Consider the following 27,787-nt stretch of genomic DNA (forward strand, 5'->3'; position numbering starts at 1 on the left):
TTATACGAACATAAGTTCTGACTTCGCCTTGTCCTACATAAGATCATAAAGCACGTGCTTGTACTGTGTGTCGTTGAAGTTGTCCCGAGTTTTCGGCATATATCTACAGGTAACCCTATGTCCGGAAGTGAGGCGACATGGTTGAGCATTCACAAAAGCATACGTACAAAGCTGCTATGTGAGAGCTCGCTCAGCATGCATACATAACCCTGCTGGTAAATGCAGCCTAACAATAACAAAAGCCTGGATATCACAAATCCCGATAGCAAGTTAGCGATTTTGCCACAACACGTAGCGCCTCCTGTACGCCAACCCAGTTCTCACACGTATAAAATACCGATCTTTTTATAACACCTGGTTGCGTAATACAGAGCTTGAAACCCAGTATTTCAGCAGTTGACACCTTGCGGTCGGCTTTGGGGTCATATCCAAGATTAGAAGACATCGCTACTCCAACTCCATTACTTACCTCTTACTTTACACTGCTAGGTACCTCCAACCTAAACTGCAAGTTTTAGCAAAGTCAGTGTATGATCGACACTTCCTAGCTGAGGGACACGTCAAAGAAAGGCTTCCAGGAGACAAAAATCATATTCATATTCGCAATATGCCAAGGAACTATCGTGTACAGATCTTGTGGTAGGTACTAGGCGTTGGGCATGAATGCTTGAAGACAAGCGGTATCAAAGGCATATATGGATGCATATCCGCTAAGTTTATACAAGAATAAAGTAAGTCTCCTTGAGAGAAGATGCACAAGTGTTCGTATGTTGACCAAGACCAAGCTTTGATGTTATCTTATAATACAAGCCGAAGATTATTCAGTTCAGTTATTGACTAAGTATACGTACCTAGGTTACCATACATCTTGAGAAATGCAACCTAGATTCCTCGGTTCCTACTTGCTACTTCGTAATCATTAATTCCGAGCCCCAAGCTCACTTCTTCTACTATTATGTGACTAAATCTCCACCTTGTATTTGATTAGTTAACTTAAAAGCTAGAAAGAATATTCTGGTTGTTGTGTCATTACTCCGAGGAAGTTCACAACCGTTCTAGCACCTGTATCGAGTCACAAGTGCTCATCATTGTAGTCGGCTCTGTTGTTTCCCTTAAAAGGGATCTTTCGGTCCCACGTCGTGACATTAACCGTATGCTATCAAAGTAGAATCCCATCTATTATTAGACGAACATAAGTGTACAATTCCCCTTATTTCTCCCATAGGAAAGTGTCAAGGCTTGAGTAGAGATAATCGTTGTTGCACAAAGGCAGAAAGAGATAACTACCTGTGAGAGGTCCCTCGTCTGGCTATCTTATATACACGATGGTGACCCACTAGGGCCTACGCTATAGGACCGTACCGTGAGAAAGTATAGAAACGATAAATTAGAAATGTAGCTCAGCTTCTCAATAGAACTCAAATCATAATTAAGTCTCAAACAAGGAGGGATGTAACTTCTAAAATCTCTTACTAAGGTGCTTTGGTGCGTATTGTATAGTCGTAGGTTGCCCAGTTATTTCACCAGACGATATATATTCTCGTCTACTATGGACTCCTAGTGTATTTTCTAAAACTAGGCCTGCATCAAGTTATTGTACAAGTACTATGTATTATATTAAAAACGAAAGAACCAAAATCTTATAATTAACGTAAGCCAAGAACTTCGTAACGCTGTCGTTATTGTTCGTATCTTCATCTACATTATTCACCATTATAACTAGCCCCCCCGGCGATAACATGCATTTTATCACACCCCCAATCTAGATTCTATAGACGTGACACATATAGACATATATAGCACCGAATTGACATAACAAAAGCCTCTGGTTCAATAGTGTCACTTCTTTTCTCACTATTATAAGACGTGTTACAAAGGTAAACATCACCCCCTTCCAGTTGCAGACACTCATGCCCGAGCAAGACGTCTGACCGGACCCTGCTCAGGAAGGATATTTCATCAAGTCATGGATTTCAATCCAACTGCCACCCCTCTCCCACAAGAGCATTCCATCGCCTACACCCACCGCATGATAGCGTCTTGATAAAAGGCACAATAGAGTAGCGAAACGCTAATAGTTTGTCATCTGTTACGAGTTCAACAGATGCTCGATGGCACCTTGTACGCTTCCACCACTCCGTCGCAGGGCGGCTACGTTTCTGTCGAAATCGTAGAAGCCCATATCGTTTAGTTGTCTCAACTGTTCCGCGTATCGTTCTTCGGGGGGTCTGTTATCTGGCGGGGCAGGTGACCCTGACGGTGACCCCATACCTAGAACTTGGACCATTTGCTGCAAAAGCTCGGGCGTCATAGGAGGGAGGTTTCCGAAAGGGTTTGCGCCCGCACCTGCGCCCGCCCCGGCACCAGCACCAGCGCCTGGAAAACCTGCGCCTCCACCAAAGAGACTAGCAAATGGATTGGGAGGAGGACTTGATGTGCTTTCGGTGCCGGCCCCTTGGGACCGGTTGGTGGTAGTATTAGCGCCTTCGGTTTGGGAGCCACCCGTTGCTGGAGTTGCTCCTGGGCTGGTCGCCCCTTGACTCGGTTGAGCCGCTGCAAAGGGATTGAAGAAAGCACCGAAAGGATTAGCAGCGGCACCACCAGCCCCTGGAGCCTGTATGTTGCTCCAGGTAGCTGGGTCGAACGGATTGTACTGGCCCCCGGGGTTCTGGTTACTAGTAGCATTAGTGTTGTTATTATCCGACTCACTGCTAGAAGGTGTATTTCCGGGGGTGGTGTCAGTGACGCCAGGCATAGGGAAGGCATTCTGGGCAGCTTGGCGGCCTCCCATCGCTCGTTGTAACCGTGCAGCTCCTCGTAAGGCTTCAGGGCTGGTCATCATATGGCGGAAGAGCGGCGATCGCACAATTTCGCGGGCGTTAGGGTTATTTCGTAACATCGGGTTCGACTGGATCATCATATCGATGAAAGCGTCATTATTCATCATTTCATTCATCTGCTGGGCGACGTTCGGATTACTGAGCATATTGGCTAGCTGTTCCTCGTCCATCATGGAACCAACCATCTGAGAAAGGGTTGAATTAGTCTCCAAGTCAGGTAATAATAAAAGAAGAACTTACCCCACCGTCGGGGCCAAACATATCTGCGGATGGTAGATTAGTGAGGCCGGCGTATCTTGCGCCTGTTAGACCTGCCAAAGGGTTGTTTGCCGTACCCGCGGCCATATTGGTAGGAATTTGGGGCGCCGTAGGTGTAGAAGAGGTTGTCGATGACGAGGCTGGGGCGGGGGTCGGGTTGCTCGCAGCACTCTTGACTAGATGAACGGTATTGCCGTTTTTGATCTTATATGTGCTCAAGGGCTCCTCGTTCTTCATAACGCGACCAGAGTAGATCAGACGCTGTCGGTCGATAGGGATATCCTCAAATTCGGCACCGGCGAGCTTGTTTTTCAAATCGGACACCGTAGCGGTCTCGGACATTGTGATGGTATGCTGCTTGTCGCCCGACGTCTTCACCTTAAAGGTGATTTGAGGGTCAGAGCTACCCTCAGTTGGTTCGGCCATTTTCGGGATCAATCGTCAATTGAAGTGTTGAAAGGATATCTGTACGGGATGATCGGAAATAACAATTATAGTTATTCTATCGTAGTTGGAATGCTACCTAGGTACCCAGGTAATAGACGGCAATGGTCAGGATCGGGCGACGTTGTGTGATTGGTGATAAGATGTTGGTTGGTGATGGTTGACGATTGTTGCAAAAGAGCCCGTCCTAACTTCTAAGTACTATTCTAAAAAAGTACCTAGGTACAATACCTACTAAAAGTACGCTACCTCCTGCCCAGGTGGTTACCTCTCTTTTTATCCAAGTTGACGTGGGGCAAGTCGGCGTGGCCGTCAGGCTCGAAAATTAAATGTGCAGGTCTTGGCTTTTCAACATTAATGTTTATACCAAAGATATCAAACTTGAAATAACTAGATATATATATGATATAATTTGTAAAATAATGCTTTACTTGAATATGATTTATTTTTATTTTTCTCGATTTTCTTTGAATTATTCTTTGAATTATAATATAATGTTGTTCTGAGAACAAAATGCCAAGACTGCTCATTTAATTTTCGAGGCAGACAGCGTGGTTTGATTATCTTAGATACTAGATAAGATCCTAGACGTCACTAATTTCTGCATATATTTATGCTAAATACCTTGTACCAATTGATAGTATAGAGCAAGTGCGCCATCAGCCTTGCCTACAGCCCCTCCATTGGGGGCTTATGACTTATGCGTCGCTAAGGCTTTTCAACGTTCTTTTAGCATCCATAGCCTTCTGCTGGCGCTCAAAGAAATAGGCACCCATTGTGTAACGCAACCTGCACAGCTTACATAACTGCCCAGATCCGACGTGAGTTATACAATTATTCATTCGAACCCCAACATTTATTGTGCTAACTACCTGTGTACCTTGCCTCAGGGTATGGTATATTTGGGAAGCAAGGGTTTACCAATTAATATGACTTGAAAAAGTTTCGTTATTCTAGTGAGCCAGGAACGCTAAAAGTTGTTATTAGATTTTTTACTATAACAGGTATTTTAAGTGGAAGCCGGGCGGAGGAGCTTGAATTTAAAAATGAGGAACAACCTTAGCTTATAGAATTAGTAACAGGTAACTAACAACTTTATAGTGAAACTTCATGATGGTCTCAAGTACCTAAGTTATATAACAGGATTATTCTTTGAACTTCTTCGTCTGTTATGAGATAAGTGGACTTGGATAATATATACATGTATTTTATATACATTGCTCACTAATATGAAGATTATGAGATAACTGGCCGACTTACTTCTTTCCATGGACCTAATTTATTCATTGTCGAGGAATGCTTTGACGGCTTCCTGGAGTATAACGTTGCATATCTTATGCCGTCACAACAGACTGGCTGGATCTATGTCTTATTACATTAGGTAGGTACCTTAGGTAATCAGCAAGCCAAAGGATCAACGCGAACCTCGGCATCTTTAATAATTACCGACTTCCCCATGAGGCCCGGGGCGAGCTGCCACCTAATCCCCATTATTCATTCATCCCTTCATACATACAGCGGATCACTTATTATCTACTTGGCATTTAGATATTCACGCAAGCGTTTCGTCCTTTTCGATTCTGTTTAAACGTCTGTTATTTTTCTCGTAACTAATTGTAAAAAGTTGGTGTATGTAATATTGAGCCGTAGCCATAAGTCTAGTCTATCTGGCCTGGTGAAGTCTTTAGAGCTGGGATCTCTTTTACAACGAATTAGAAACACAATGCGGGGAATCCAAATCAGCCAATATGTCAAGGTGAGAAGAGATGCCAAAATAAGCGAGAGTCCCGCCTTTTGAAAGTAAACCACTAAATACAAAACTCACAGGGCCCGGAAGAGCTCAAGGTAACCGAGCTCCCCGATCCAACGCCGAAGCCGGACCAGTACCTCATCGAGGTGCACGCCGCGGCCACCAACTTCTTCGACATCCTGCAAATTCAGGGGAAGTACCAGAGCCAACCGCGTAAGTTCTATCTCTCGCCCTCCATTCCTCCTCGCTTGCCTGCCCACCTACTCGTTTGTTTCAATTTACTTAGCTCTTTACTAACATGTCGTCAAAGCATTCCCCTGGGTCGCCGGCGTCGAGTTCTCCGGCGTCGTCCTCGCCACCCCCAGCACCACCTCCAAGGGAGCACCCCCCAAATTCCCTGTCGGCAGCCGCGTCTTCGGCGCCGGCCAGGGCGCCTACGCGACGCGCGCGTGCGCCGCCGAGGCCGAGCTGCTGCCCGTGCCTGCCGGGTGGTCGTTCGCCGACGCCGCGGGGCTCTTCATCACCGCGCCCACAAGCTACGGCGCCCTGGTCTCGCGCGCGGGCGTCCGAGCGGGGGACTGGGTCCTGGTGCACGCGGCCGCGGGGGGCGTCGGCCTCGCCGCCGTCCAGGTCGCCAAGGCGTTCGGGGCGACGGTCGTCGCGACGGCCGGGACTCCGCGGAAGCTGGAGGTCGCGCGGCGGTTCGGCGCCGACCACGTCGTGGACTACCGGGACCCGACGTGGCCGGAGCAGGTGAGGAAGCTGACGCCCGGGGGCCGCGGGGTGGATATCGTGTACGACCCCGTGGGCTTGGTGGACAAAAGCACCAAGTGCGTGGCGTGGAACGGGCGGATCCTGGTCGTCGGGTTCGCGGCGGGGTCCATCGAGAAGGTGGCGATGAACAAGGTGCTGCTGAAGAACATCAGCCTGGTCGGGATCCACTGGGGCGCGTGGGCCAAGTTCCAGCGGGACGGGATCCCCGCCGTGTGGGACGGCATCAACAAGCTGGTCGAGCAGGGCAAGTTCAAGGGTACTGTGTTCGTGGATAAGGAGTTTGTCGGGCTCGAGAGCGTGCCTGATGCCTTGGTTGCGTTGGGAGGGAGGGAGACGTGGGGTAAGGTCGTCGTGAAGATCCCGCAGGAGGGTGCGAGCAAGCTGTAGACTTGGAAGGTAATATGTATTGATTTTAGATTTGTTGGCTCTTGCATATCGGATATAATGTACATGCGATCCGTGTACCTTGATGGGCAAATGGTGGAGTATTAAATAGGCAAGGTATTTGATTTTTCAGAGGGGCATTCATTCACGCATCTCGATCTTGGATATCTCGGTCCGATTTAGTCCAAGCTGCGTCCTTCTCTTCTCTTTATGATTTATGCTATGGTTTCCTTCAAAAGCGCATGGTCGCCATAGCCCATATACTTGATCTGAATTTGCATGCTCTCCAGCACTCTGCGTTTCATCTCCGGGATGGTCTTCACGATATCCATCTCGAGGAACGCGCCGTGGGTAGAGCTGAAATCGTATTTCTTAAGGATACTCCACATCCGCTGCAGCTCGTCCGGAGCCAAGGGTATCATGTTCGGGATGCTCCACATGAACGAATAGCTATTCAGACCCGCGGGTCGGGTCCGGAAAGCCCCTGAGGCATCCGTATTCCAGCTGCCGAGGCCGGATGGTGTAGTGACTAGCGTGTCGGCGATGAGTAGATGCTTTTCATATAAAGCTACGAATGAGCCTGGGAAATGGCCTCCAAGCTTGAGGACCTTGACTCCAGAAGATATGCCCTTGATCTTTAAGTCAAGCTCTGTTTCCTTTACAAAGACCTGATGCGCTGAGGTCTGCGTTACCCACTGCTTGTCTTCCGCGGCTAGGTAGACAGGACAGCCAAAAGCGCGGGCCCATTCCACGTGTGTTGAATAATAGTGCGGGTGGGAAATGACGATGGCTTTTAGCCCGCCTAAGCTTTTGATCCTGTTGATGGTGTCGTCATCGATGAGAGTGAGACAATCCCAGAGGGCGTTACCATTTGGAGTTTTTATAAGGATGGCGCGCTGACCGATAGCCACCTTGGGCTCTGTGTGTATGGATATGAACCTGTCGTCGCCTTCGAAGGGCGTCCATACATTTTTGGTATTGGAACGGAGCTCATCGAGACTCGTAAAGGCTTGACCAGTTGGTGGCGTGAATTGACGAGGGTCGTCACAGATGAAGCATGTTTTCACCTTTTGCCTGTCTGCGGTGGGAAATTGTGTCCCACAAGCTGTGCAGATGAGCCATGGGCCTGTCTTTTTAGGGTCGTATGCGGGTTCGCTGGATGTCATGTCCAGGTATACTTGATTATCAAGCCCAGGATCCAAGGATCAAAGACTATCTGCTAATATTCAAACCGACTCCGCAAATTATTGTCAGCCTTGAATTCGAGGAGTTATTTCTAGGGGTATGATATGTCTTTGAATATTATATGAATACCTATGAAAGACTCGGGTAGATGTTATAGGCGTGTTTGAAAATAGTAGCTATTGTATTGTACCTATATCAGTAAGCTCTCTGCGGGGTGCATGAGTGGGGGAGAGACTTGGACTGAGGACTCCAAGTCTTGGAGAAGTGGGGGAATAGTTATAATAATACAATCATTTATGCTTGTATAATTCTTGAGTTTACCTAGGATATGCAGTGTCCTACGAAGCAGCTGGACTGCGAGATAAATTATCAGACAAGGACTGAGGCAAGACTACGGCCTATTCCATGTGAGGAAGTTGTAACCGGTTATCAGCGGCCGGTGAAGAAGGTGAGCTCCATCAGAAATGCGATGAAATGCGGGGGATGCCGATACCGAGCTCTATCCGGTCGTGTAAGAGGGCGCGAATGAGCTGAGCTTATCTTTTTCACCCCCCGTCGCCGGCATTCCAGTCCGTTGTACCATGTACCGATCATAAGGTTAGAGGTAGGTACCTAACACAAGGCAACCTTAGGCAAATTCATTTAATAATAACTCAGATTTCCCTTTATTCTGTTTTCATGCTACCTGAGTAATATCTCGTCGTTTTTTTTGACGTCACACTTTTGTAGTAGTAGTTGTTGTTATTAGAATTCAAGCGACTATATTTAAGTTCAACTAACAAGATGGTCTTCTTTCTTGACTACATCCAACATAAAAAGGACTGGTAAGCATTTCATTTCATTTCATCTCATCCTGACCATTCCTACCAATAGTTCATCATACTATAACCGATTTCGGAAGGTAAAATAAGACATGTCCTTTTCTCACGGTGAAGTAGCAAGTTTAAGCAAAATGAGCGTGCAGAGAGAATTCGGGCGTTAACCAACTATCGCGGCCCCTTTACTCCCCTAGACCGGAATATCATCAACAAACCCATTGAACAATTAGTTGAAGATGTACATAAGGGTGAGCTTAAACCCCTTGACCTGCTCAACACATATGGCAAGGTTGCGCTCAAGGCACATGAGAAGACAAACTGCCTCACCGAGATTATGATCTCCGATGCCGAACGGTGGATTGAGGATGGTTCCATCAACATGAAAGGTCCCCTGGCCGGTATTCCGATCAGTTTGAAAGACAGCATTAACGTCGGCGGGTATGATTCGACTGTTGCTTTCAGCAGTTTCGTCGGCAACAAACCGTCTCAGGACGGCGCAACTGTTCGACTACTTAAGGATGCCGGTGCTGTTCCCTACGTCAAAACCAACTTACCTATCACGCTGCTCAGCTTTGAGTCCACTAACGACGTCTGGGGACGGTGTACCAATCCGCATAACAGCAAATACTCTCCCGGGGGGTCAACTGGTGGCGAAGCAGCTTTGCTAGCACTGGGTGGACGAATTGGGATCGGAAGCGACGTTGCAGGCAGCGTTCGAGCCCCGGCCCATTTCTCCGGTATTTACAGTCTGCGATGCTCAACTGGGCGATGGCCGAAAGCGGGATTTTCGACAAGCATGCCTGGCCAGGAGGGCGTGCCAAGTGTGTACAGCCCTATGACTAGGACCTTGAATGATCTGACGTATTTCACTCATGCGATGATCGGTATGCAGCCGTGGAAGTACGACCACTCCGTTCACCCTATGCCCTGGAGATCTGAAGTGGAAGAAGAGTATGCGACGAAAAACAAGTTCCGTGTAGGCGTGATGAGGACAGATGGTGTGGTTGACCCGAGTCCGGCATGCGCGCGAGCACTAGAAAAGGTAGAGATTGCCTTGAAATTGGCCGGGCACGAAATTGTCGAGGTAGACGTACCGTCACCATACGAAGCCCTCCAGATTGGTGCTTTCTTACTAAACGCTGACGGGTGCAAAACCTTCAAAAGCTTTTTCCGATTTGGGGAATGGAACGACCCCGGTGCTCACCAGATGGATTGGCTCATGCGGCTTTCGCGCCCGTTCAAGTATATCTACTACCTATGGGTTAAGTACGTCCGAAAAGACGACGTATGGGCTGGCCTTGTCAAGGACTGGCATGAGAAGACCGCGTTTGAACAGTGGCAATTGGTTTCGAAGCGTGAGGCCTACAGAGGTAAATTCTTCGAATGGTGGAACAATGCCGATATAGACTTCCTGATAACGCCTCCCAATGCGACGCCGGCTGTACCTCACGATGGTATGAAGGAAGCTGTCAGCAGCTGCGGATACACGTTTTTGTTCAATATTGTAAGTGCAGTGTACTCTTAGATCTACGTTTGCTTCTGATCATACTAAACGAAATAACTACCTAAGGTTGACTATACTTGTGGTATCATCCCAGTAACGCATGTGGACAAGGAGCTCGACAAGCTGCCATCTACCTTTAACATCAAGAAACTGAATGGAGTTGCTCAAGGCGCATACAAGCTTTACGACGCCGAGGCGATGCACGGATTACCGGTTGGTGTCCAGGTTGTCGGACGCAGGTTAGAAGAGGAGAAAGTGCTTGCGATTATGAAGAGAGTCGAGGATGCCCTCGGCGACGAAAAATATCAGCTGCTCGAGGTAGATTAATGGTTCGCGATGGAGATGTTGTTTTAGGTCTGGCGATGATGTTACAAGATGCCATGCCTGCAGCGGTTTCACAGCAAGATTATTAGTAAATTACCTGAGCAAAAGTACACAGTGGAATTTAACGAATTACGATTTATTTGCCCAGAGTCTTCGCGGAATTTATATGCGCATCATCCCTGGATACGTTTGGAGCTGGGGGTGAACCATTGTCTAAAGACTCCGATCTCGGGCGACCTTACAGCCATTTGGTACGAGTCCAGGTCCCGTATATAAGTCTCCCTTGATACCAAATAAATGTGTACCTACCATTATATTTACTATATCTCTTAATAAGAGATCCAAAAAAGAAAAAGACGCTTTATCAATTCCAATTTCCAAACCTGGAAACCTCACTTACACAATGGCCGAGACGAAAGACCACTGGTCGTCTGAGGTATGCTGCGCTTTCAAAAGAGATACCCCTTTGACTTACCTACAACACGTTTCTATAACTATATCTGATATATTCTAACGAAAATGCGTAACTCAAGGCATACCAGCACTCGGCCTCCTTCGTGCCGAAGCTCGCCACCAAGATCCTACAATGGCTCGATCCGCAGAAAGACGACGTGATCTTGGATATCGGCTGCGGTGGTAGGGGCTTCCCTTCCATTAGCATATAGTTGTAGGTACCTAATGCTTACCTCGAACGTTATTCAATACAGACGGCGTGATCAACATCCAGCTGCAAGACATCCTGGCCCAGGGTAGTGGCAGCATCCACGGCACGGACGCATCGCCGGCTATGATCGAGGCGGCCACGCAGGCGGCTAGTAAAGCCGGGGCGTCGAGATGCACGTTTGAAGGTATACCTACCTCCTACCTCCTACCTCCTACCTACCTACCTACCTACCTACCTACCTACCTATCTATCTATCTATCTAACCTACATATCTACCTAACCTTTAACTTAAAGCAACCTCCCCCCCCCTAGGTGCTTAGCGGGCTAACTGACATTGCAACTTTTTTAATATAAACAGTCGTCGACGCCCTCGAGCTCGCCCAGGCAGCGCACCTGCAGCGCGGGCACTTCACCAAGATATTCTCCAACGCGGCGCTGCACTGGGTCCTCGGGTCATGCAAGGCGTCTCGCGCGCAGCAAGCGGGGGTCTTCCGGGCGGCGCGGGACGCCCTCGCGCCCGGGGGGCTCTTGGCGTTCGAGATGGGCGGGCTGGGCAACGTGGGGGAGATGCGGGCGGCGCTGGTGGGCGCAGTGGCGCGGCGCGTAGGGCTCCCCCGGGCCGTCGAGCACGACCCATGGTTCTTCCCGGACGAGGGCTGGGCGCGCGAGATGCTGGAGACAGAGGTCGGCGGGTGGGAGGTGGTGAGGGCGGAGCGGGAGTACAGGCCTACGCGGGCGGATGCGGGGGCCGTCGAGGGGTGGGTGAGGTTGTTTGGGGCGCGGTTCTTCGAGGCGTTGGAGGAGGGGCGGGAGAGGGAGGAGTGTATAAGGGAGGTGGTGGACGTGTTGGAGGTTGTGTGTAAGAATCCGAGTGGGGGGTTCCATTTGGGGTATGTGAGGTTGAGGGTGCTGGCGAGGAAGTTGTGAATGTAGGCTCTTTTATGTTACATGTCCCTCAGTAAGATGAGTATATTGATAGGGGCTAATGAGGCCTTGCGATGTCGTCCCATGTTTACCTTGTTAGAAGCATTAAGGGGCTCAAAAGGGGCATGGGGACTCGTTGAGTATTAGCTCATCCGTTTATAAGTAAAAAGAAGAGATCATAACATTTCATGATCGAGGCATACTACTCGTCGCTTTCAACGTAAATAATATGTATAATTCAGCATCTTAATTTGGGCCCTCAAAACCGAGGTGAATCGTCACATCACCGCTTCATTCTCGGCAATGACCAAGAAAGACGAAGTGAGACAGAAAGTCATGAGATGAGAGCGTAGATTTAACTTTTCACACAAGATCCGTGACGTCACGTTTGCAATCCATCTCGTGGACAATCTTTTTCTGATACCCCTGTCCTCTTCAACACATGACCCGAATCTTGTTATGAACCGTCCAAAATCCAAAATCCCGAGTCCGTAGAATCTTCACTATCAGACAGTATTTTCCATATATTCCATCTAGTCAACTACCTACATTATATCTTCGGATAACTAAACCTTAGATACTTCACCTTACATACTCACAATATATCAATACAAAAAAAAACTATGTCCCATCAACTCACCACCAACCCTTCCCCCACCTCCATCCGCACCCTGCAAGCCCTCGCCATCCTGCTCCTAACGACCACCGCGGGCGCGAGCTCCAGCCTCTCGCTATTCCTGGTCCCGCGGCTCATGGAGTCGCCCACGCGCCTGATGGTCGAGCAGTTCCGGCGCGCGCTCGCCTCTTCCCAGCGGATCCTGTCCGCGCCCATCGCCATTCTGCTCCCGGGCCTGTTGCACGCTTACCTGGCTTGCGCGGTCCCCGGGGAGAAGAGGAAGGCGCGCGTGCTGTACGCGGTCGCCGCCGCGCTGACGCTCAGCGCGTGGCCGTGGACGAGGCTCGCGATGGAGCCGCTGCAGAGCAGGTTGGAGGAACGGGCCGTGATGGCGACGACGTTGGATGAGGAGGAGCCGAGGACCGCGCATCAGCTCGTGGATTCGTGGGCGATGAGGAATTTGTACAGGCCGGTGGTGAATCTCGCGGCGGGGGTTATTGGGTTGTATGCTGCTTTGTGGTAGCATGGATGGTTTGGTAGTAGGTCCCTGGACAGTCAAGGACATAAGCGCGTTGTTAATCTATATGCATACCTAGGTAGATTCTGTGGCATGAGATGATGTAGATGTATTGAACATGACGACTATATGGCATATTAATCATAATAACATGATGTTATTTTACGACGATAACTAAATAACAGACTACCATCATCATATTCAAGACCAACTCAAGGTCCATTCACCGGACCAAGCACCGTCTGTAGTTAACGAATCCAGACCAGTGACCGTCAAAACATTACTAGATTCCTGCAAAGTCCACACATCGGCAGAGATTTCTTTTCCGTTGAACTCCAACTTAGACACGGGACCTTGAGTCCCTAAGATCGTTACATTGCCTAGTGCATTCTTGTCTTCGAAATTTCCGCGAGGCGTGGCTTTCAGCGACGAGCCCTCAACGGTGAACTGCGAAATGTTAGCGACTTTATCAATGTGTATGTGAATATTAAAAGAACTAAAAATCTTACATCAACCCATGTAGTAGCATTTGGCGCAAGACTCTCTCCATCATCGATGTACAACCCTCCACTGGCATGTCCGTCGGCGTCAAGCGCAACAAGGAGACTCCAGGGACTCGCGCGGACGGCTGCGGTAGTTAGACCAGGCTCTTTCAGCGGTATGACCTTCCCACCTCGCACGTAGACCGGGATATGGCCCAGCGGCGCATCGATGGTGACGTTCTGTCCGGGCGCAACTCCGGTAATTGCCGTTTTGTTATACCAATCGTACCAGACGGTACCCGATCCCACGCCAGGGAAAACTCCATCGACAGTCGTAGCGCCCTGAACCAAGCAAGGAGTAACTAGCACCGAGTCGCCGAGGAGGAACTGCCTATCGGCGGCGGCCAGCCACGGCTCATCCGGGAATTCCCAAGCTAGGGCACGTAGAGTCGTGGAGCCGGTAGAATGGCTAAGATAGAAAGTCGTGTATAAGTACGGCAGCAACGCGTATCGAATCTTCATCGCTACCTTTGAAGCTTCGGCCACAGAAGGCCAGATGTAAGGCTCTTGGCTAGCAGCCCCACGCGTGTTGTGATTGCGGTAAAAAGGGAAGAAGGCGGATAATTGCATCCAGCGAGAGCACAACTCCTCTTCAGCATCCTCGGCAAACCCGCAGGTGTCAACGCCAAACATAGGCATGCCGAAGAGCGAGTAAGAAAGACCCTGCGGGATGGAGAAGAAGAGGAACGCCCAGAGAGAATAGTTGTCGCCACTATTTCCAACAGTTAGCAAATGCATTCAGAATATATGACATTATATTGAATAGATTGATCTAACCCCCAGTGGCCAGCCCATTTTCCGGAACCGGCAAACTGAGATCGTCCAATAATGAACGGTCGCTTCTCAGGGAAGACATTCAAAAGGGCGTGGTAGGTAGCGTTTAAGATCTGATGTCCATACAAGTTATGGACGTCATACTCTATGATCCCACCATGATGTGTAGCGTTGGGGCTGAGAGCATGGACGGCCAGGTCGCCGCGGAAGTGGTTGACAGCGTATGGGGGCCAGTTGACGTTCCGAACACCTGGAGTGGGTGTGCTACGGTAATACGAAGTCGGAGTAGGATCTTCCCGCACAGCAACAACCGCACTGGCAGCCTTACTCGAATCGACACTCTCTGGAAGTTGCCTGATTTCACTCCTGGACTGGCTTGAAAAGTTGTAGTTACGGTTATCGCTACCGCAGCTCCCCACGCAGAACGATGCTACTTCTGACATATCGATCCAGATAGCGTCGAAATTGATCTTGCTGTGGTACTCGGTAACCTCGGATATCCACCATCGGTTGGCGCCAGTACCGTTGAATAGAGGACCAACCCAGTCAGGGTAAACTGGATATATCATTATTATTGTTGCGAGTTAAGGTAAGAAGAAAGACATACCTGTGTAGCCTGGCCAAACTTTTCCGACGTATATCGACCCATCGGGATTTAGCAGGAAAGCATCTTCCTCGATACCCCGATTGAAAGGGGGATATGAATCGCTTGCATTCGTGAGGTCGGGAGCGTAAATAGCAGAGTCGATAATAAGCATGTAATGTTGACCATTTTCATGCAGACGTGATAAGAATTCGGCTCCTTCTTCATAGCTATACCGATCAAGATCGTTCTCAAAGTTTCGGGCCGCATTCATGTAGTCGATATCGTCTAAGAAGTGTCAATGATAAGATACTCCCATGACGAATCATTTCAGCGAAGAAATGGTACATTAACCTACTCCATATTGTCTCAAGAGGAATTTCAGATTTGGCAAAGTTGTCAAGGACATCTTGAAGGACGGTCCAGTTATTGTAGCCCCATCTGCATTGGTGGTATCCAAAAGTCCAGTACTGCTGCATGGCGGGTAACCCGATGGCACTCTTCTGGTATGACTTAGTCACTTTATCCTGAGTAGGACCTTCGTAGAAGTAGAGGTCGATCTGACCGCCGAGCGCTCTCCAGGTAATATTGGTTTCTCGCAACAGAACTTCTTGGATATGAGCGTTACGCTGGAAAACACCGTGCGTGTAAGACTTGTACTGAGCTGATTTGTCCGTGGCATCAGGGGCGTATTTCAAGTCCCCCGTATCCTTATTAACCTCGAAGTAGCGAGTGTCAAGATAGATAGGATGACTTCCGTAGATGTTTGCATCAATGTTATCACCCACATCAGCTGCAAAAAGTGTCCCTGGTATGGATTAGCTCATGTCAGAAAAAAAGAGAACAAGGTCATCATACGAGTAAGGTTGTTTCCAAGTCTAAAGCCATGAATGACCTCGCCAAGGCCGTACAAGTTGTAGTTATCAGGTAAAGCCGAGGCGAATTCGATGAACTGGTCCTCGTAAACTAATCGACAGCCTTCGGTGGTAAACAAAACATCATTGGTGCTTCTTCTAGTAATCTTGAATGAGAATGTCGGCTCATTACTCCAAGTGAAATGGAGATCACTTTCCGAAGAGTCAAAGCCTTCTTCGGTTTGAGGCTTGGGGATCAATTCCTCCGGGAGAATGAACCATGTATAATTCTCAGTGCCGATGTAGCGGGGTAGTATCTCGACGTGCAGTCGATCCGCCGCTTGATACTCAACTGTCAAGCTCAGAGCTTCGATATCGGTGCCGTAAACATTACAAGCTTCTCCAGCTAATGTGAGGTCTGCCGTAAAGCCATTGCTCGTGTTCTTGACATTAGAAGCTACGTAACCCGGACAGGCAGTTTGGGCGTTGATGGCTTGTGGATCAATAATATTGGGGATAATGGGCAGACCAACGTCTGGATCCTCATCAGCGTCGTCTCTCGTAGATATCTGCCGCGCTGGGACGAGACTCGACAACGACAGCAGAGTTGCTGCGAGCAGCACGATATGTCGAACCATTGTGCCCTTATTCAATCTTCCAGAACACCAGTTCCATGTAATGAGGAAGGATGAAACGAGACTGGAGAATAAAAGTAAACGAGAAGTGATGCTTAATTGTTCATACCAGGAATCAAGTCGGACTATAAATGACAAAATAAATGGATCCAAGCCGAGCATGTCGGCGGATTGTTCGGTGGTAGTAGTGTATGTCATTCCACTCCCGATAGGTGGAAGCCATTGGATTATAGAATCGAGTATCTTCATTATGATATTCTAACTTACATCATACCTAGGTTAGGTTAGGTACATATGTGTATCGAAAGGTACGCGATGTCGAAGCAAGTCGTTACCTTTACGAAGGTGGTGTGAACTGATATTAATTCGTCACTAACAATGGAACGATAAAAGGGACTATTGAAGCCGGTGAACAAGATTTAGAACAAGCTGAATAAGAAAAAGCAGTTATGATCTCCAATTCCCCCGCATTTTATGCAATGCAGATCCATCCGGGGACGGGACGGATCTAAGCTATACCACCCAGAATACTTAACTTAATACCGATTAATTAAATTCCACCAATTATTTAATGTCGAAGTCGGCGGCAGACAATATATTTATAACTGCATAGGCCACAACTTGTTTATAAGGAAATATGTACCTAACCTATGCAGTTCCATGAATTAATGGGAGACTTTTGAATTCGCCCCCACATAAGCTCCTTGCCCCCGGCTGGCCCACCAGCTAGCCTGAAAGATACAAAGGTACCTACACCTTCTAGCCTACCTAAACGAGGTACCTTAGGTACATATGTACCTAGGTACTTGCGTACTACTAAATTAGGTACCTTAGGTAGGTAGACTTTAGCTTATCGCATTTCCATTGAACGGCATTCCAATTGTTACTAAAACATCACACTTCTAGCTTGACGATATCCTACAATTGCCACCCCCACGTGGCCCAAGAAATACTCCGTATACGATTGGCAACAGTACAGATCTCCAAAAGACCAACAACAAAATTCGGCTCAGCAAAATTGCTTAGGTACTACATCCGTCATGGCTTCGGCAACGGCACCTCCGCCGCCCTCCGAGCTGGCGAAGCAGATCCTCGAGCACAAAGCCCCCAGTTACACGTTCAGCTTCTCGCCCTTCCTGCGGTCCAACTACGGCCACGGCTTCCCGCCCAACCGGCCCGTGTGCAAGGCCTTCGTCGCGGGCCACTGCCCCCTCGGCGCCTCGTGCCCGGACCGGCACGTCGCGCCCAACGCGGCCAGCAGCACCAACGCCAGCTACAACTCGCTCGTGTGCAAGCACTGGCTGCGCGCCCTCTGCAAAAAGGGAGAGAGCTGCGAGTTCCTCCACGAGTACAACCTCCGCAAGATGCCCGAGTGCAACTTCTTCGTCCGCAACGGGTACTGCTCTAACGGCGACGAGTGCCTGTACCTCCACATCGACCCCCAGTCCAAGCTCCCCCCCTGCCCGCACTACGACCAGGGCTTCTGCCCCCTGGGACCCAATTGCTCGAAGAAACACGTCCGACGGAAGCTCTGCCCGTACTACCTCGCAGGCTTCTGTCCCGACGGCAAGGGCTGCAAGGAAGGCGCGCACCCGAGATGGGACAAGAATCTCGAAAAGCCTATTGCCAAAGCGGACGTCGTGCACGAGGAGCCCGTGAGGAGGGACGACGGGTTCATGGACGAGGACCATAAGGACTTTGGGAGGCAGGACAGGGATAGCAAGGGCGGCCGAGGGGATAGATTTGGTGGTGGACGCGGCGGTCGGTGGAGGGGAAGAGGCGACAGGAAATTCGGGCGTGGAAGAGGCCATCATTAGAGGTGATGCGTCTTTATATAACATAACATACCATATCTACCTCCTATCTAACCTTTCAACGCGAGCAGAGCAGAGGTGTACGAAATCAGTTGCCCAGGCATTTCGGTATACAGCCCGAACTCTTGAGCGGGTAGGGTTTATCGCCACCGATTTCGACATGCACGCGTGCAAACAATTTACTCTCGACTCGGTTGACTCGCTGTTTTTATTTACCAAGACGCGAAAATCCTCGAGGGTGTTGAACGCAATCAAGCAGAAAAAGAAATTTGATACCCGAATTGTCATGGAGGAGGAGGAGTACACAAAATATCAACATCACCAAACATGTCGAAGTATTGTATTAGGATATTTATGGCCATATTCTACGAAGGTTAGCTGTGTTACTACACCACACTTACTAGGTACCTAACCTAGCCGCTGTAGAAAGGAGTCGGGAAAAAAAGAGAAGACGAGACAGGAAACAGGATATCCCCAAGATATGCATACTACTACTACCTAAGTTAGTATAGGTACCTAGGTAGGTAGCAATCAAGTTATTGTCACCACCACCACCACCACCACTCAAACAAACCCATTAATCGTAGATTGTATATGTGTTGATGTGAACCAAGCTGAGTGGCCAAACAAGCCACTATCCACGTAAAAAGAGAAGCGAGGACCAGTCTTCACCCCCCGCCGCATGTACATACCTACATTACAGCCTTTGTGATATAGGTAATCCCATCATCCCATCCTATCCGTCAATCATCACGACGCGACGCCGACCAACCAACCAATCAACCAACCAAAAAGCAAACCCGCCTACCCCCTTTACTTCCTTCATTCCTTCCTTTACTCACTCAACCTTGCCTATCACAATCCCCTCTGATTGCTCACTCACCCTTCTTTCCAGACATTATGTCCATCATGCTCCCTCGCCACAGCAATAAACTCGCTGCCCTCACCGACACCAACCCCATTCTCGCTCCCCGTGCTCTTCTCGCTCGTACTGCTCCCACTCGCACTACCCGGCCGTCCACTGCCACCAACCCCGCTTCCGCTCCCGCTCCCCTCCCAAGCGCTCAGCTCATCCACCTTGCGGATGCCCATCATCCACGCGACCACGCCGCGCGGGGCCCAGCGGCCGACGAAGCCGTACAAGCCGGCGCCGAGGCCGACGCGCACGACGTCGCCGCCGCGGTCCCCGGACCCGTCGATCACGTCGAACACGGCGTTGTGCAGCTCGCGCAGGGAGCTGCCGCGGAGCCCGCGGATGCGCCCGGCCGAGATGGCCGACGCCGACTGCGAGACGTAGTTGCGGCCGTACGTGCGCCGGGCCGACTCCGGCCAGCCGAGGGTCTCGGCGGGCGACGGCGGCGCGAGCAGCGGGTTCTGGAAGCCCGTGGTGGGGAAGTTGGTCGTCGGGCCCGCCGCAGAAGAAGAGGAAGGAGGGAGGTTGAGGATATTATTATTATTTGGTCGCGTAGGCGTAAAGCCGGCAAAGTCGAAGGTGCCGAGTTGGATGTGGGTTACGGGGATGTCGAGGGGCCGGAGCTCGGCCGTTAGGACCTCGGTGAAGGCCGAGAGGGCGGAACAGACGGTTGCTTCGGGGGCGTGGAATGGGGGGTTGATGGAGGAGATGATGGAGGGTGTGAAGACGAGGACTCTGGGTGACCCGGTAGTTTCTCCTTGAGGTGTTATTTTAGACGTGAGGAGAGGTAGGAAAGCTTGGATAGTGAGTATAGGGTGGAGAAGATGGGTGTTGAACAGGTCGGCGAAACTCGAGGGAGGGATTGTGGCAATGGGGGAGGTTTGGTAGTTGAGCGAGGGGATTAGGATAACCGCCTTCAATACTAGGTAGTTAGGCTTTGCTCGTGGGACAGCGGCATGCGGTGTTTGGAGATAGTTGGCGAATCGTTCGATTGCTCGAGCAGCGTTCGGCGGCTGCACGGATAGATATGTTAGACACGAGACATTTCGAGATGTCATTTTCAGCTTGCTTGAAATACTCACATCAGTTATATCGATACCCAAGGGTCTGATGTCCGGTCGTGAAAGACCCTGCACTGTGACATCATCCTCGATCGAGTTACAAACAACGTATACAATAAAGCCCCTCCTCTCCAGATCCAAGGATAACGCCTTGGTCAGCGGCAAGGTCGGTGATCCGGCGATGACGACAACTTCAAGTCTGCCGCCGTTCCGAGCACGCTTTGCCCGACGAGGTTTGCGAAGCTGCCTGGTGTACTTCACCGACCTATACGTTATGTATCCGGCAGTTATCACCACCACGCCGCAAAGGATCTTATGGCGAGAAAACCAGTCTTGTATACTCTCTAGTGTAGTCCTAGACACGATCTCGACCGCCGGCGGTCGGGCAGTGGGTTTTGGTCGCACGTAGTCGGGTACCCATTGTGCCGACGAAAGTGTGTCCCTGATCTCATCTGCTACCTTATCGACAGTCTTATCAACATAGTCGGCGACTTCTCCAGAGTATCGTCGGATTTGGTTGGGGATGGACGAGAGCTGTCACATGTCATATCGTATCCGTTAGCATGTTGATCTATCCGTTTTGACTGCGTCACAAAGTACTAAGTGGAGGTAGTATATATTGAGCAGTAGGGTACTAACCAAGTCCAAGAACTGCTGGTCGTCAGCAGACATGGCAGGATATCAGTTGGTTGAATTTCCACGGGTGACTAGAATAAGAGGTAGAATGTAGATTAGATTTAGGTACCTAGGCAGGTATCGATGAAAATCGGCGAGGACGGGAAGACCGGTGTGGATCAGCGGCAGGTGATTTTTCGAAACGATGACCCGCCTTGGATGGGGCTTATCGATTAACCCTACCGGCCTTATCACGCCCCAAACGCTTAACAATCTTAGCGCGTCTCCGCATGTTTGAAACTCCAAATATTAATACTGTACGTAACTGCGGGGATGATGCAATTCCCCGCATGCACCCAAAAACGAGCCAAGACTCGGAGAGAACCGGCGTACCTGCGTTACCGCTATCAGATATAAACTCATAATAAAAGGGGACGTAACTCAGGAACTAGTCCTTTATACGTACGGAGCTAAAAACCGCCTATTCGCTAGAAGTTGGACAAGGTCTAGGGAAAGTACCACAGATACTATCCGTTCATCAGGCGTACCTAATATATAAATCGAGGACTTTAAATTGACCTCCTATAAGATGAAGACAAAAGAGGTACCAATCTCTTTTCTGCTCTAGGCTACCTATTAGTGAAGTATCTATGAGGTGGTAATACCACTCATGGTCAGATAGACTGTAATAGCACTTGTGCTATTAAGAAATACACTTTTGGCTCAGCGGTGTATCTGTCAGTATCTGTTTTACTCGCGTGTCACGATGGCTTACCTAAGTCTGGCTGACTAAGCAGCCCCTATTTCAACTTCAACAAGACTCAAAACGGTGATAATCACGGAGATTTACTACGAAGATGTCGACTACTTATACCATACAACTGCCCATCTACGTATAGGGCTAGGTCTTACTACTAAAGTACTCGATGTCCAACATTCAAAAGATATAGCAGCAGTTCTCTTCTGTTTGGATAGGTTGATGCCGTTAATTCAAGGTCGAATACACTTAATGTAAACCTCCGGAGAGTATGTAAGTGATGTAGTAACGCCTGGCCTTCTATACTCTTGCAAGGGTGTCGAGAACCCTTTGAATAGACAGCATGACACTGTATCTTCACATATCCCTGACATACTTATCGAGGTATAAAAGTATCACAAAGGAAATTGTCACAATGTATTATACAACAAAGAGTTAGTTTAGCACAAGCACCCATTATCATCAATAGCAACACCCTAAAATGGAAACTAGGAACTCTCTTATTTCGTGTTGTCTATGCGAGCGCCAGCATGTACAAGTGAGATTTTAGTTCCAAGTAATAGTCATCCCCCCTCCCCCTGGAATTACCGCATGGATTTCTCATCACAGTCCCAAGACATGCCGTATGTCCGCAACTTCATCCACGCCGGTGCCTCTAATCCGCAACGAAAAGTAACATCCATAAAACTCCAGTTCACCTAGTCATCTCTTTTCCTCCTCCCTTATCCTCCCCCACGTCACTATCCATCTCCACGTTATCCACCCCTGACAGTTCCACCGCGTTGGGCTTCGCTTTACCATACTGACGCTTCCCACTGCGGGTAAGTCATTTCATAGACGTCGGGGCGGATCAATTTGCAATCCTTGAGGTCGGTCGCGGGGTGAATCCACTCCGGATTGAATAGTACTGTTTTTCAACAATCTCGTCTAAGAACGAATCCGAGACCGCGGCGCAGGGCAAGGGCCCAGAGCGGATTAAAGGTGGAATGGAGCTCTATACGCTGCACATTCTTGAAGCATGTGTACATGCCCTTAAGGAACCACCAATCTTCGTAAACTTGGCACCGGCAATACAGGTAGCGGCCCTCAAGTTCGTGCAGGAAGGGAAGCTCTTAATAATACATGGCAGGATCGCAGGTGTCGAATGTGATCTTCACCGATTTGGCTTTGAGGTTTGCCTGAGAGAGACACCAGAATATGGTTTCCCATCTGTCGTATTCAAGCTTGTTCTCGTCGAGTCCGTAGCATAAGTACTGGGGTTCCCATGTCCCCTTTTTATAGCGCATCGAGCAGCTATAGTGGAGGGTCAGGTTGCGGATGTTGGAAATATTGTGAGCGCCGATGCTAGTGAAGAATCTATCCCAGTCGTCGAAATAGTCGCTGATTGAAACTTTCTTGTAGATGTACGGTGTGACGTCCTGGTACATCTGCCGGCACACTTCATTGAGTCTGACATTCGGAAAGCCACTGTGGGAATGGTATATGCCCGAGTCACCGTCTTCGGCCCATATGCCGTACTCCCACCATACGTCGTAGACTTCTTCGTAGATCATCTGTCGTAACTCGAGTGCCAAGGAAAAGAAAGACACTTTTGGAGAGGAATTCGCCTTCTTGACGGTAGGGGCAAGCGACTCGATAGATGTCATGTCCATGTCAAGGCCATTCGCACGTCCACCATTATACAGGACCAAGGGACCGAGCCCATCTAGAAAGGTTTCTGTCTAGGAACTCATTTTGTCGCGGATATCGGCATAGGTCTTGTCTTTTGGTATCTGTAGACGGTTGATGTCAGAAGGATCCCGTGATGTGTGTCGTACATAGAGTGAATACTAGAAGCAGTAGCACGTAGAATATCAAGTATGCAGTGTATAGTAGTGATCTATTAACGCTTGCCCTTCGAAGCGCCTTCGAGGGAGCAGCGTGCTCCTTATATACACTATCCTAGTGGGCCATAAGGCCCTATCCGTACTAGTGCCTCATACCCCTGACAGTTGAGTTAAATAGTCTCTCCTTTAATAGAATTGTTGAACAATAGTAAATAGGTTTTAGGAGAGTATTAGATATTAATAGTTTTATACCTTGACCTGTAGAGTGTGTTGATTAAGGACTTGGTATGAATTGTTTGTCTGGTCAAAGAATTGTTATGGTTTGACTTTTTCCGGGACTCGAGCCTTTTATAGAATTTTGGATCATGTCTTTTTAGATCACGTCGTCTTAAAATCAGTGATTCATGGTATTTAAATAGGTGGAAGGTGAGCTCCAAAGGTACGCGTAGGGACTGATAAGGAACAAACGTATCTACGTAACTACCTGATCTTTAGACCCGCCCTGTGCGTATAAACCGTAAGTTCTATTTTAGGACATATATTTTAATTTTTATCTTTTTGGTGCAAGAGCGTTCGAAAATCTCTGCAAGAGCTGAACATTGTGGAGAACTTCTGTTGCATGGACTGAAATGATAAGATAATTTACAATGCCAACTTGACGGTTACGAAAGAAAAAATCTAGCACCAGCAAAAGAAACTTTGATCACATTCTGTTGATTTACGTTTCTACCCCGTAGGAATGTTCTTCTACTAATAAGTCATGGACAAATGTGACTGCATACGTTATTTAGTGAATTCTAAACAGTACCAGCTGACGCTATGAAAATATCAAAACAACTTAACAACAGCAACTTTACTTTATCAATGCGAAGTAATTCCGCGTAGGTCCCAGGAGTTGCCATACCACCTCAAGGTACCTAAGTACTCAGAATAGTACCAAGTACTTAATCGTTGGGTGCTCTTAAACGTTTTTTACTTAAATGCTACCTAGGTAGTGTTATATTCACTGTACACGGGATTGTTAAATACTAGCTACCTAGGTACCTAGGTACATTTAAAAGTCTACCTAAAATTCAACTGGGAACTATGGGAGGATATTCCTAGGATACGTAAAATACCCTGATTGACGTTACTTAGCATTGTACGGAGTAATTATTCTCTGATACACCGGCGCCTCTACTTAGATGCCTAGTGGTTATGAATCACATGACGTACGGGTATTAAGCCTTGCACCTCTGGGCTAGTTTGGGTACATTCCCGTAATCCAACTTATCTGATTATACTTGTCTAGGTACTTAAGGTAAGAGGTACTTATTTCTGCGTCTTTCCCATCGCCCTTAGCTTGGCCCCATACGTCCACAAGAGAAAAGGGGCAGGCCATCCGATAACGACGAACGTGAGCGCAAGAACATTATTACCCCACCCGTACCCGAGGTTCTGATACATCGCCGGCGCGAAGATAGGAAAAGCAAAACCCGCAATACTACGTAAAAACTGCGAAGCCGCCGCGGCGGACGCGACATACTGACGATACGCGTCCATAACATACGCCTGCAGCGACTGCGTGTTATTTATAATACCGCAACCGAGGATGGCGATACCAGCGTCGGGGACTATCCAATGTAAGTGCTTTTCCGCCGTCCATCCGTAAATCACCAATCCGAGCGGGATGAGAACGGCCCCGGGGACCATCAGCGGAACGCGATACTCCGGCGCCGTGTTGTTGCCAGCCTTGGCTTTGAGATACGCCCACAGCCGATCCATCATTCTACTTCCGACTTGCGCGGCAATGGTATAGCCTATAACGAGAGCAATATAGTTAAGCCCGCTCTGGATTTCGCTTTGTCCGTATCGCTCGATCCATAAGGTTGCAAATGTTGACAAGACGAGATAGAGTATACCGAAGTTATAGGCTAGGAATATTGCGACGACCTGGAGAATAGGCTGGGTTACGAGTAGTCGGAACGGCCGAGTCAGCGAGATAGATAGTCTACTTTTTAGCGTGTCGGATGCGGCTTGTGTCGCAGTATAGTAAGGTTTGCCAGTGCGTTTCCGTAACTTATCAGCTCTTCTGTTGAGCAAGATCACTTCGTATGTTTCCGGAAACACGAAAAAGGCTATAACCACGAGAAGGCCGTCGTAGATAGAGAGAATCCAGAAAGTCCATCTCCATCCAATTGATTGCGAGACCGCACCTCCTATGATAGGACCCAGTGCTGGTCCCAAGAGGGGTAAAAATGTCGAAATAGAAAATGAAGTTCCACGTTGCTCAGGTATCCAAGTGTCCGACAAAACGGGATTGCTGATAGCAAACTCTGCGCTAGCCCCGATGCCCGAAAGGATGCGACTCGCAATGAGGAGACCCGGCGTCTGACTGAAGCCAGCGACCGTGTTCCACAGGATGTAGAAGCAGCTCGATAGCATCCACACGGGTCGGCGTCCAAAGACCTCGGCAAGAGGCGATAACACCATAGGACCAAATGCGAAGGCTAGGACAAAGATGGAGAGGAATATTTGAGTTTCTTCCTCGTCAGTCTTGAGGTCTGCTGCGATGCTCTTAAGAGCTGGGGCCAACATCGCGCCAGACATGAGGGTTACTAAGCCGCCATTAGAAAGAAGAATAGTAATTGCCCATTTGCGTGCAAGGGACCAATTATAAGGATGTTCGAGGTCGTCGTCGCCGTTCCAAGTTACCTATTGATGATGTGTTAGTTACTATCGTGCCATATTACACAAGAGATCCATGTTATTTCTATCTCCTTAGCCGGGCCGTATCAGAGTCAACTTACCAGAAGAGGGTCTATCTGTACCCCAGTAGATTTGGGACTCGGCTTTATTGCATCTGGGCTAGCAGAGACTTTCTCTATAACTTGAACAGTCATGGTGGACGTGTACTCTATAGTTTGTTAACCACCGATAGTAAGGGGCTGATTATACTAGCTTCCGAAGTAAAGTAAAGAGGAGAGAGTCCCAAGTAATATACACGGCTGCATTGCCATTATATATGGTATTATATACCTAATCTATTTGGGGTGTTATATTGGACCCAAGTATGGGATCCAACAGCTTACTGCATTAGTGAAATTTCGCAATCATCCCCATGTTATAGACCTAATACTTCGGTGGGTATCACCCTACCTAATCCAAGCTGGGCGATCAACTAAATTTAAGTAAAAAATACCTAGCATGTAACCTGGTGATCCGAGATATCTTATTCAAGGCCTGACATTTATCTTGTCTATTCGGGAACAGGGGGGACCATCCAACGAATGTGCGAATAGGTAGGTAAATTGGATCTGTCAAGACGACTCTCGGGTACGATCTCGGCGCCGTAAGTACTAAAATCTATATCCATGCTGACATGGTAGAAATCCAGCGGAATGCGAGGGTTGTTCGTATTCCGTCCTAACTCCGAATATGCAGCCGACTAGTTCTTCAAGCTTGTTGGTACCCACTCCTGGCGAAGCAGTTATTATCTGATGGCCCCCCCGGCTTATCAGATTGCTCCAATACATTTTATTGGTCAACTTAGGTAGATTCACTTGCAGCCTGTCTTGGTCAATAGGCTCGCTACCCATGTACATGTCTCCACCTGTGATTATTACTTTAGAAACATCCTTACATATGAGTCACCTCGGGGAATTTAGCTTGTTATACTTCCCTTCAGCGTGTGCTTTTCTCCGTGGTATATGCTGACTCAGAAAGTTGACAATAAGTTGAAGCGGGCTACAGCTAGGGTAATGGCGTTCCGGCGCCAGCTGTAAAGCTGGGCCCGCCGTTTCGTGCCCTGCCCTGCCGCGACCCAAATAATGTATTGCCGTTTTAGGTAAGCGGAGAACACTCTTGACCAATCGGAGGTACGTACGGTAAGCTAAAATGACCATCAACGTCTTCCTGACCTACAGACTACTAAGGGAATCTAACTCAATAAAAATCTCAGGGGTAGTGTCAGAAGAAGATGGGTGTAATTATTGTTGTATTGTGTAAAGGTTACGATACTTGAGATCCACTGAGTGGGAGTATATATACATTGTTGTCATGTGACAGGTAGATCGAATGTATCCAACCCTAACTAGCACTCTTATCTACAATTTTAATAGGTGATGAGCCGAGTCGCCGTGTAAAAATCACATGACTCATTTTATCGACGTGCTCCGTTGCCGTTTGGTTCCGAGGTCACATGATATTTTTTTACCAGTACCTATTCCGACTTACACTTCATACAACTAGGCCGGCACAGAAAGTACCTTAGGTACATTTCAATGTTATACGTGTGGAGGAGGGATGTATAATTTCATTTACTTCAGACCTTTCTGAAGATCTATCCAGCTATATCACGACGGTACATCCATGTGGCCTAGAATGAATGCCTCGTCGCAACTGTACCCCCTTGTTACCCCTTCCCATGATT

At 48.6% G+C, this 27,787-nt stretch overlaps 11 protein-coding genes across 11 annotated transcripts; 5 read left to right on the forward strand and 6 right to left on the reverse strand.

Moving 5' to 3' along the window:
• Positions 1-1,452: 1,452 nt before the first annotated feature.
• F4812DRAFT_447899 (uncharacterized protein) lies at positions 1,453-4,040 on the reverse strand. Its single transcript, XM_047935808.1, has 2 exons — positions 3,081-4,040; positions 1,453-3,025 (listed from the first exon to the last, which is right to left on the reverse strand). The coding sequence occupies exons 1-2, from the start codon at positions 3,522-3,524 to the stop codon at positions 2,090-2,092; spliced, it is 1,380 nt and encodes a 459-aa protein (XP_047785500.1). The 5' UTR covers positions 3,525-4,040; the 3' UTR covers positions 1,453-2,089.
• Positions 4,041-4,666: 626 nt separating this feature from the next.
• Positions 4,667-6,559, forward strand: F4812DRAFT_286939 (NAD(P)-binding protein). The gene is made up of 4 exons (XM_047931098.1): positions 4,667-4,923; positions 5,167-5,298; positions 5,370-5,505; positions 5,603-6,559. The coding sequence occupies exons 2-4, from the start codon at positions 5,266-5,268 to the stop codon at positions 6,451-6,453; spliced, it is 1,020 nt and encodes a 339-aa protein (XP_047785501.1). The 5' UTR covers positions 4,667-4,923; positions 5,167-5,265; the 3' UTR covers positions 6,454-6,559.
• F4812DRAFT_286924 (beta-lactamase-like protein) lies at positions 6,358-7,822 on the reverse strand. Its single transcript, XM_047931097.1, has 2 exons — positions 7,765-7,822; positions 6,358-7,669 (listed from the first exon to the last, which is right to left on the reverse strand). Exon 2 carries the CDS (start codon positions 7,614-7,616, stop codon positions 6,666-6,668), a length of 951 nt encoding a protein of 316 aa, XP_047785502.1. The 5' UTR covers positions 7,617-7,669; positions 7,765-7,822; the 3' UTR covers positions 6,358-6,665.
• A 403-nt stretch (positions 7,823-8,225) lies between these two features.
• F4812DRAFT_447908 (amidase signature enzyme) lies at positions 8,226-10,595 on the forward strand. The gene is made up of 3 exons (XM_047935809.1): positions 8,226-8,459; positions 8,574-9,957; positions 10,024-10,595. Exons 1-3 carry the CDS (start codon positions 8,419-8,421, stop codon positions 10,282-10,284), a joined length of 1,686 nt encoding a protein of 561 aa, XP_047785503.1. The 5' UTR covers positions 8,226-8,418; the 3' UTR covers positions 10,285-10,595.
• Positions 10,596-10,684: 89 nt separating this feature from the next.
• Positions 10,685-11,872, forward strand: F4812DRAFT_464042 (S-adenosyl-L-methionine-dependent methyltransferase; the record flags this gene model as incomplete). Its single annotated transcript, XM_047938299.1, has 4 exons — positions 10,685-10,717; positions 10,815-10,917; positions 10,989-11,129; positions 11,304-11,872. 4 exons carry the CDS (start codon positions 10,685-10,687, stop codon positions 11,870-11,872), a joined length of 846 nt encoding a protein of 281 aa, XP_047785504.1.
• Positions 11,873-12,204: 332 nt separating this feature from the next.
• On the forward strand, positions 12,205-13,095 carry F4812DRAFT_447915 (uncharacterized protein). Its single transcript, XM_047935810.1, has one exon. It carries the CDS (start codon positions 12,493-12,495, stop codon positions 13,006-13,008), a length of 516 nt encoding a protein of 171 aa, XP_047785505.1. The 5' UTR covers positions 12,205-12,492; the 3' UTR covers positions 13,009-13,095.
• Positions 13,096-16,873, reverse strand: F4812DRAFT_447917 (glycoside hydrolase family 31 protein). The gene is made up of 6 exons (XM_047935811.1): positions 15,760-16,873; positions 15,260-15,709; positions 14,926-15,189; positions 14,322-14,874; positions 13,512-14,256; positions 13,096-13,449 (listed from the first exon to the last, which is right to left on the reverse strand). The coding sequence occupies exons 1-6, from the start codon at positions 16,637-16,639 to the stop codon at positions 13,204-13,206; spliced, it is 3,138 nt and encodes a 1,045-aa protein (XP_047785506.1). The 5' UTR covers positions 16,640-16,873; the 3' UTR covers positions 13,096-13,203.
• Positions 16,874-17,054: 181 nt separating this feature from the next.
• Positions 17,055-18,788, forward strand: F4812DRAFT_287045 (uncharacterized protein). The gene is made up of 3 exons (XM_047931099.1): positions 17,055-17,224; positions 17,297-18,209; positions 18,276-18,788. The coding sequence occupies exon 2, from the start codon at positions 17,431-17,433 to the stop codon at positions 18,205-18,207; it is 777 nt and encodes a 258-aa protein (XP_047785507.1). The 5' UTR covers positions 17,055-17,224; positions 17,297-17,430; the 3' UTR covers positions 18,208-18,209; positions 18,276-18,788.
• A 295-nt stretch (positions 18,789-19,083) lies between these two features.
• On the reverse strand, positions 19,084-20,850 carry F4812DRAFT_464046 (DUF1776-domain-containing protein; the record flags this gene model as incomplete). Its single annotated transcript, XM_047938300.1, has 3 exons — positions 19,084-20,130; positions 20,200-20,712; positions 20,818-20,850. 3 exons carry the CDS (start codon positions 20,848-20,850, stop codon positions 19,084-19,086), a joined length of 1,593 nt encoding a protein of 530 aa, XP_047785508.1.
• A 1,812-nt stretch (positions 20,851-22,662) lies between these two features.
• F4812DRAFT_464047 (uncharacterized protein) lies at positions 22,663-23,202 on the reverse strand (the record flags this gene model as incomplete). The annotated part of the gene is made up of 1 exon (XM_047938301.1): positions 22,663-23,202. The coding sequence occupies one exon, from the start codon at positions 23,200-23,202 to the stop codon at positions 22,663-22,665; it is 540 nt and encodes a 179-aa protein (XP_047785509.1).
• A 1,485-nt stretch (positions 23,203-24,687) lies between these two features.
• Positions 24,688-26,258, reverse strand: F4812DRAFT_453762 (MFS general substrate transporter; the record flags this gene model as incomplete). Its single annotated transcript, XM_047936529.1, has 2 exons — positions 24,688-26,070; positions 26,166-26,258. The coding sequence occupies 2 exons, from the start codon at positions 26,256-26,258 to the stop codon at positions 24,688-24,690; spliced, it is 1,476 nt and encodes a 491-aa protein (XP_047785510.1).
• Positions 26,259-27,787: the final 1,529 nt, after the last annotated feature.

The sequence above is a fragment of the Daldinia caldariorum genome (genome assembly GCF_022478825.1).
Source record: "Daldinia caldariorum strain CBS 122874 unplaced genomic scaffold F4812scaffold_30, whole genome shotgun sequence".
Lineage (NCBI taxonomy): Eukaryota > Fungi > Ascomycota > Sordariomycetes > Xylariales > Hypoxylaceae > Daldinia > Daldinia caldariorum.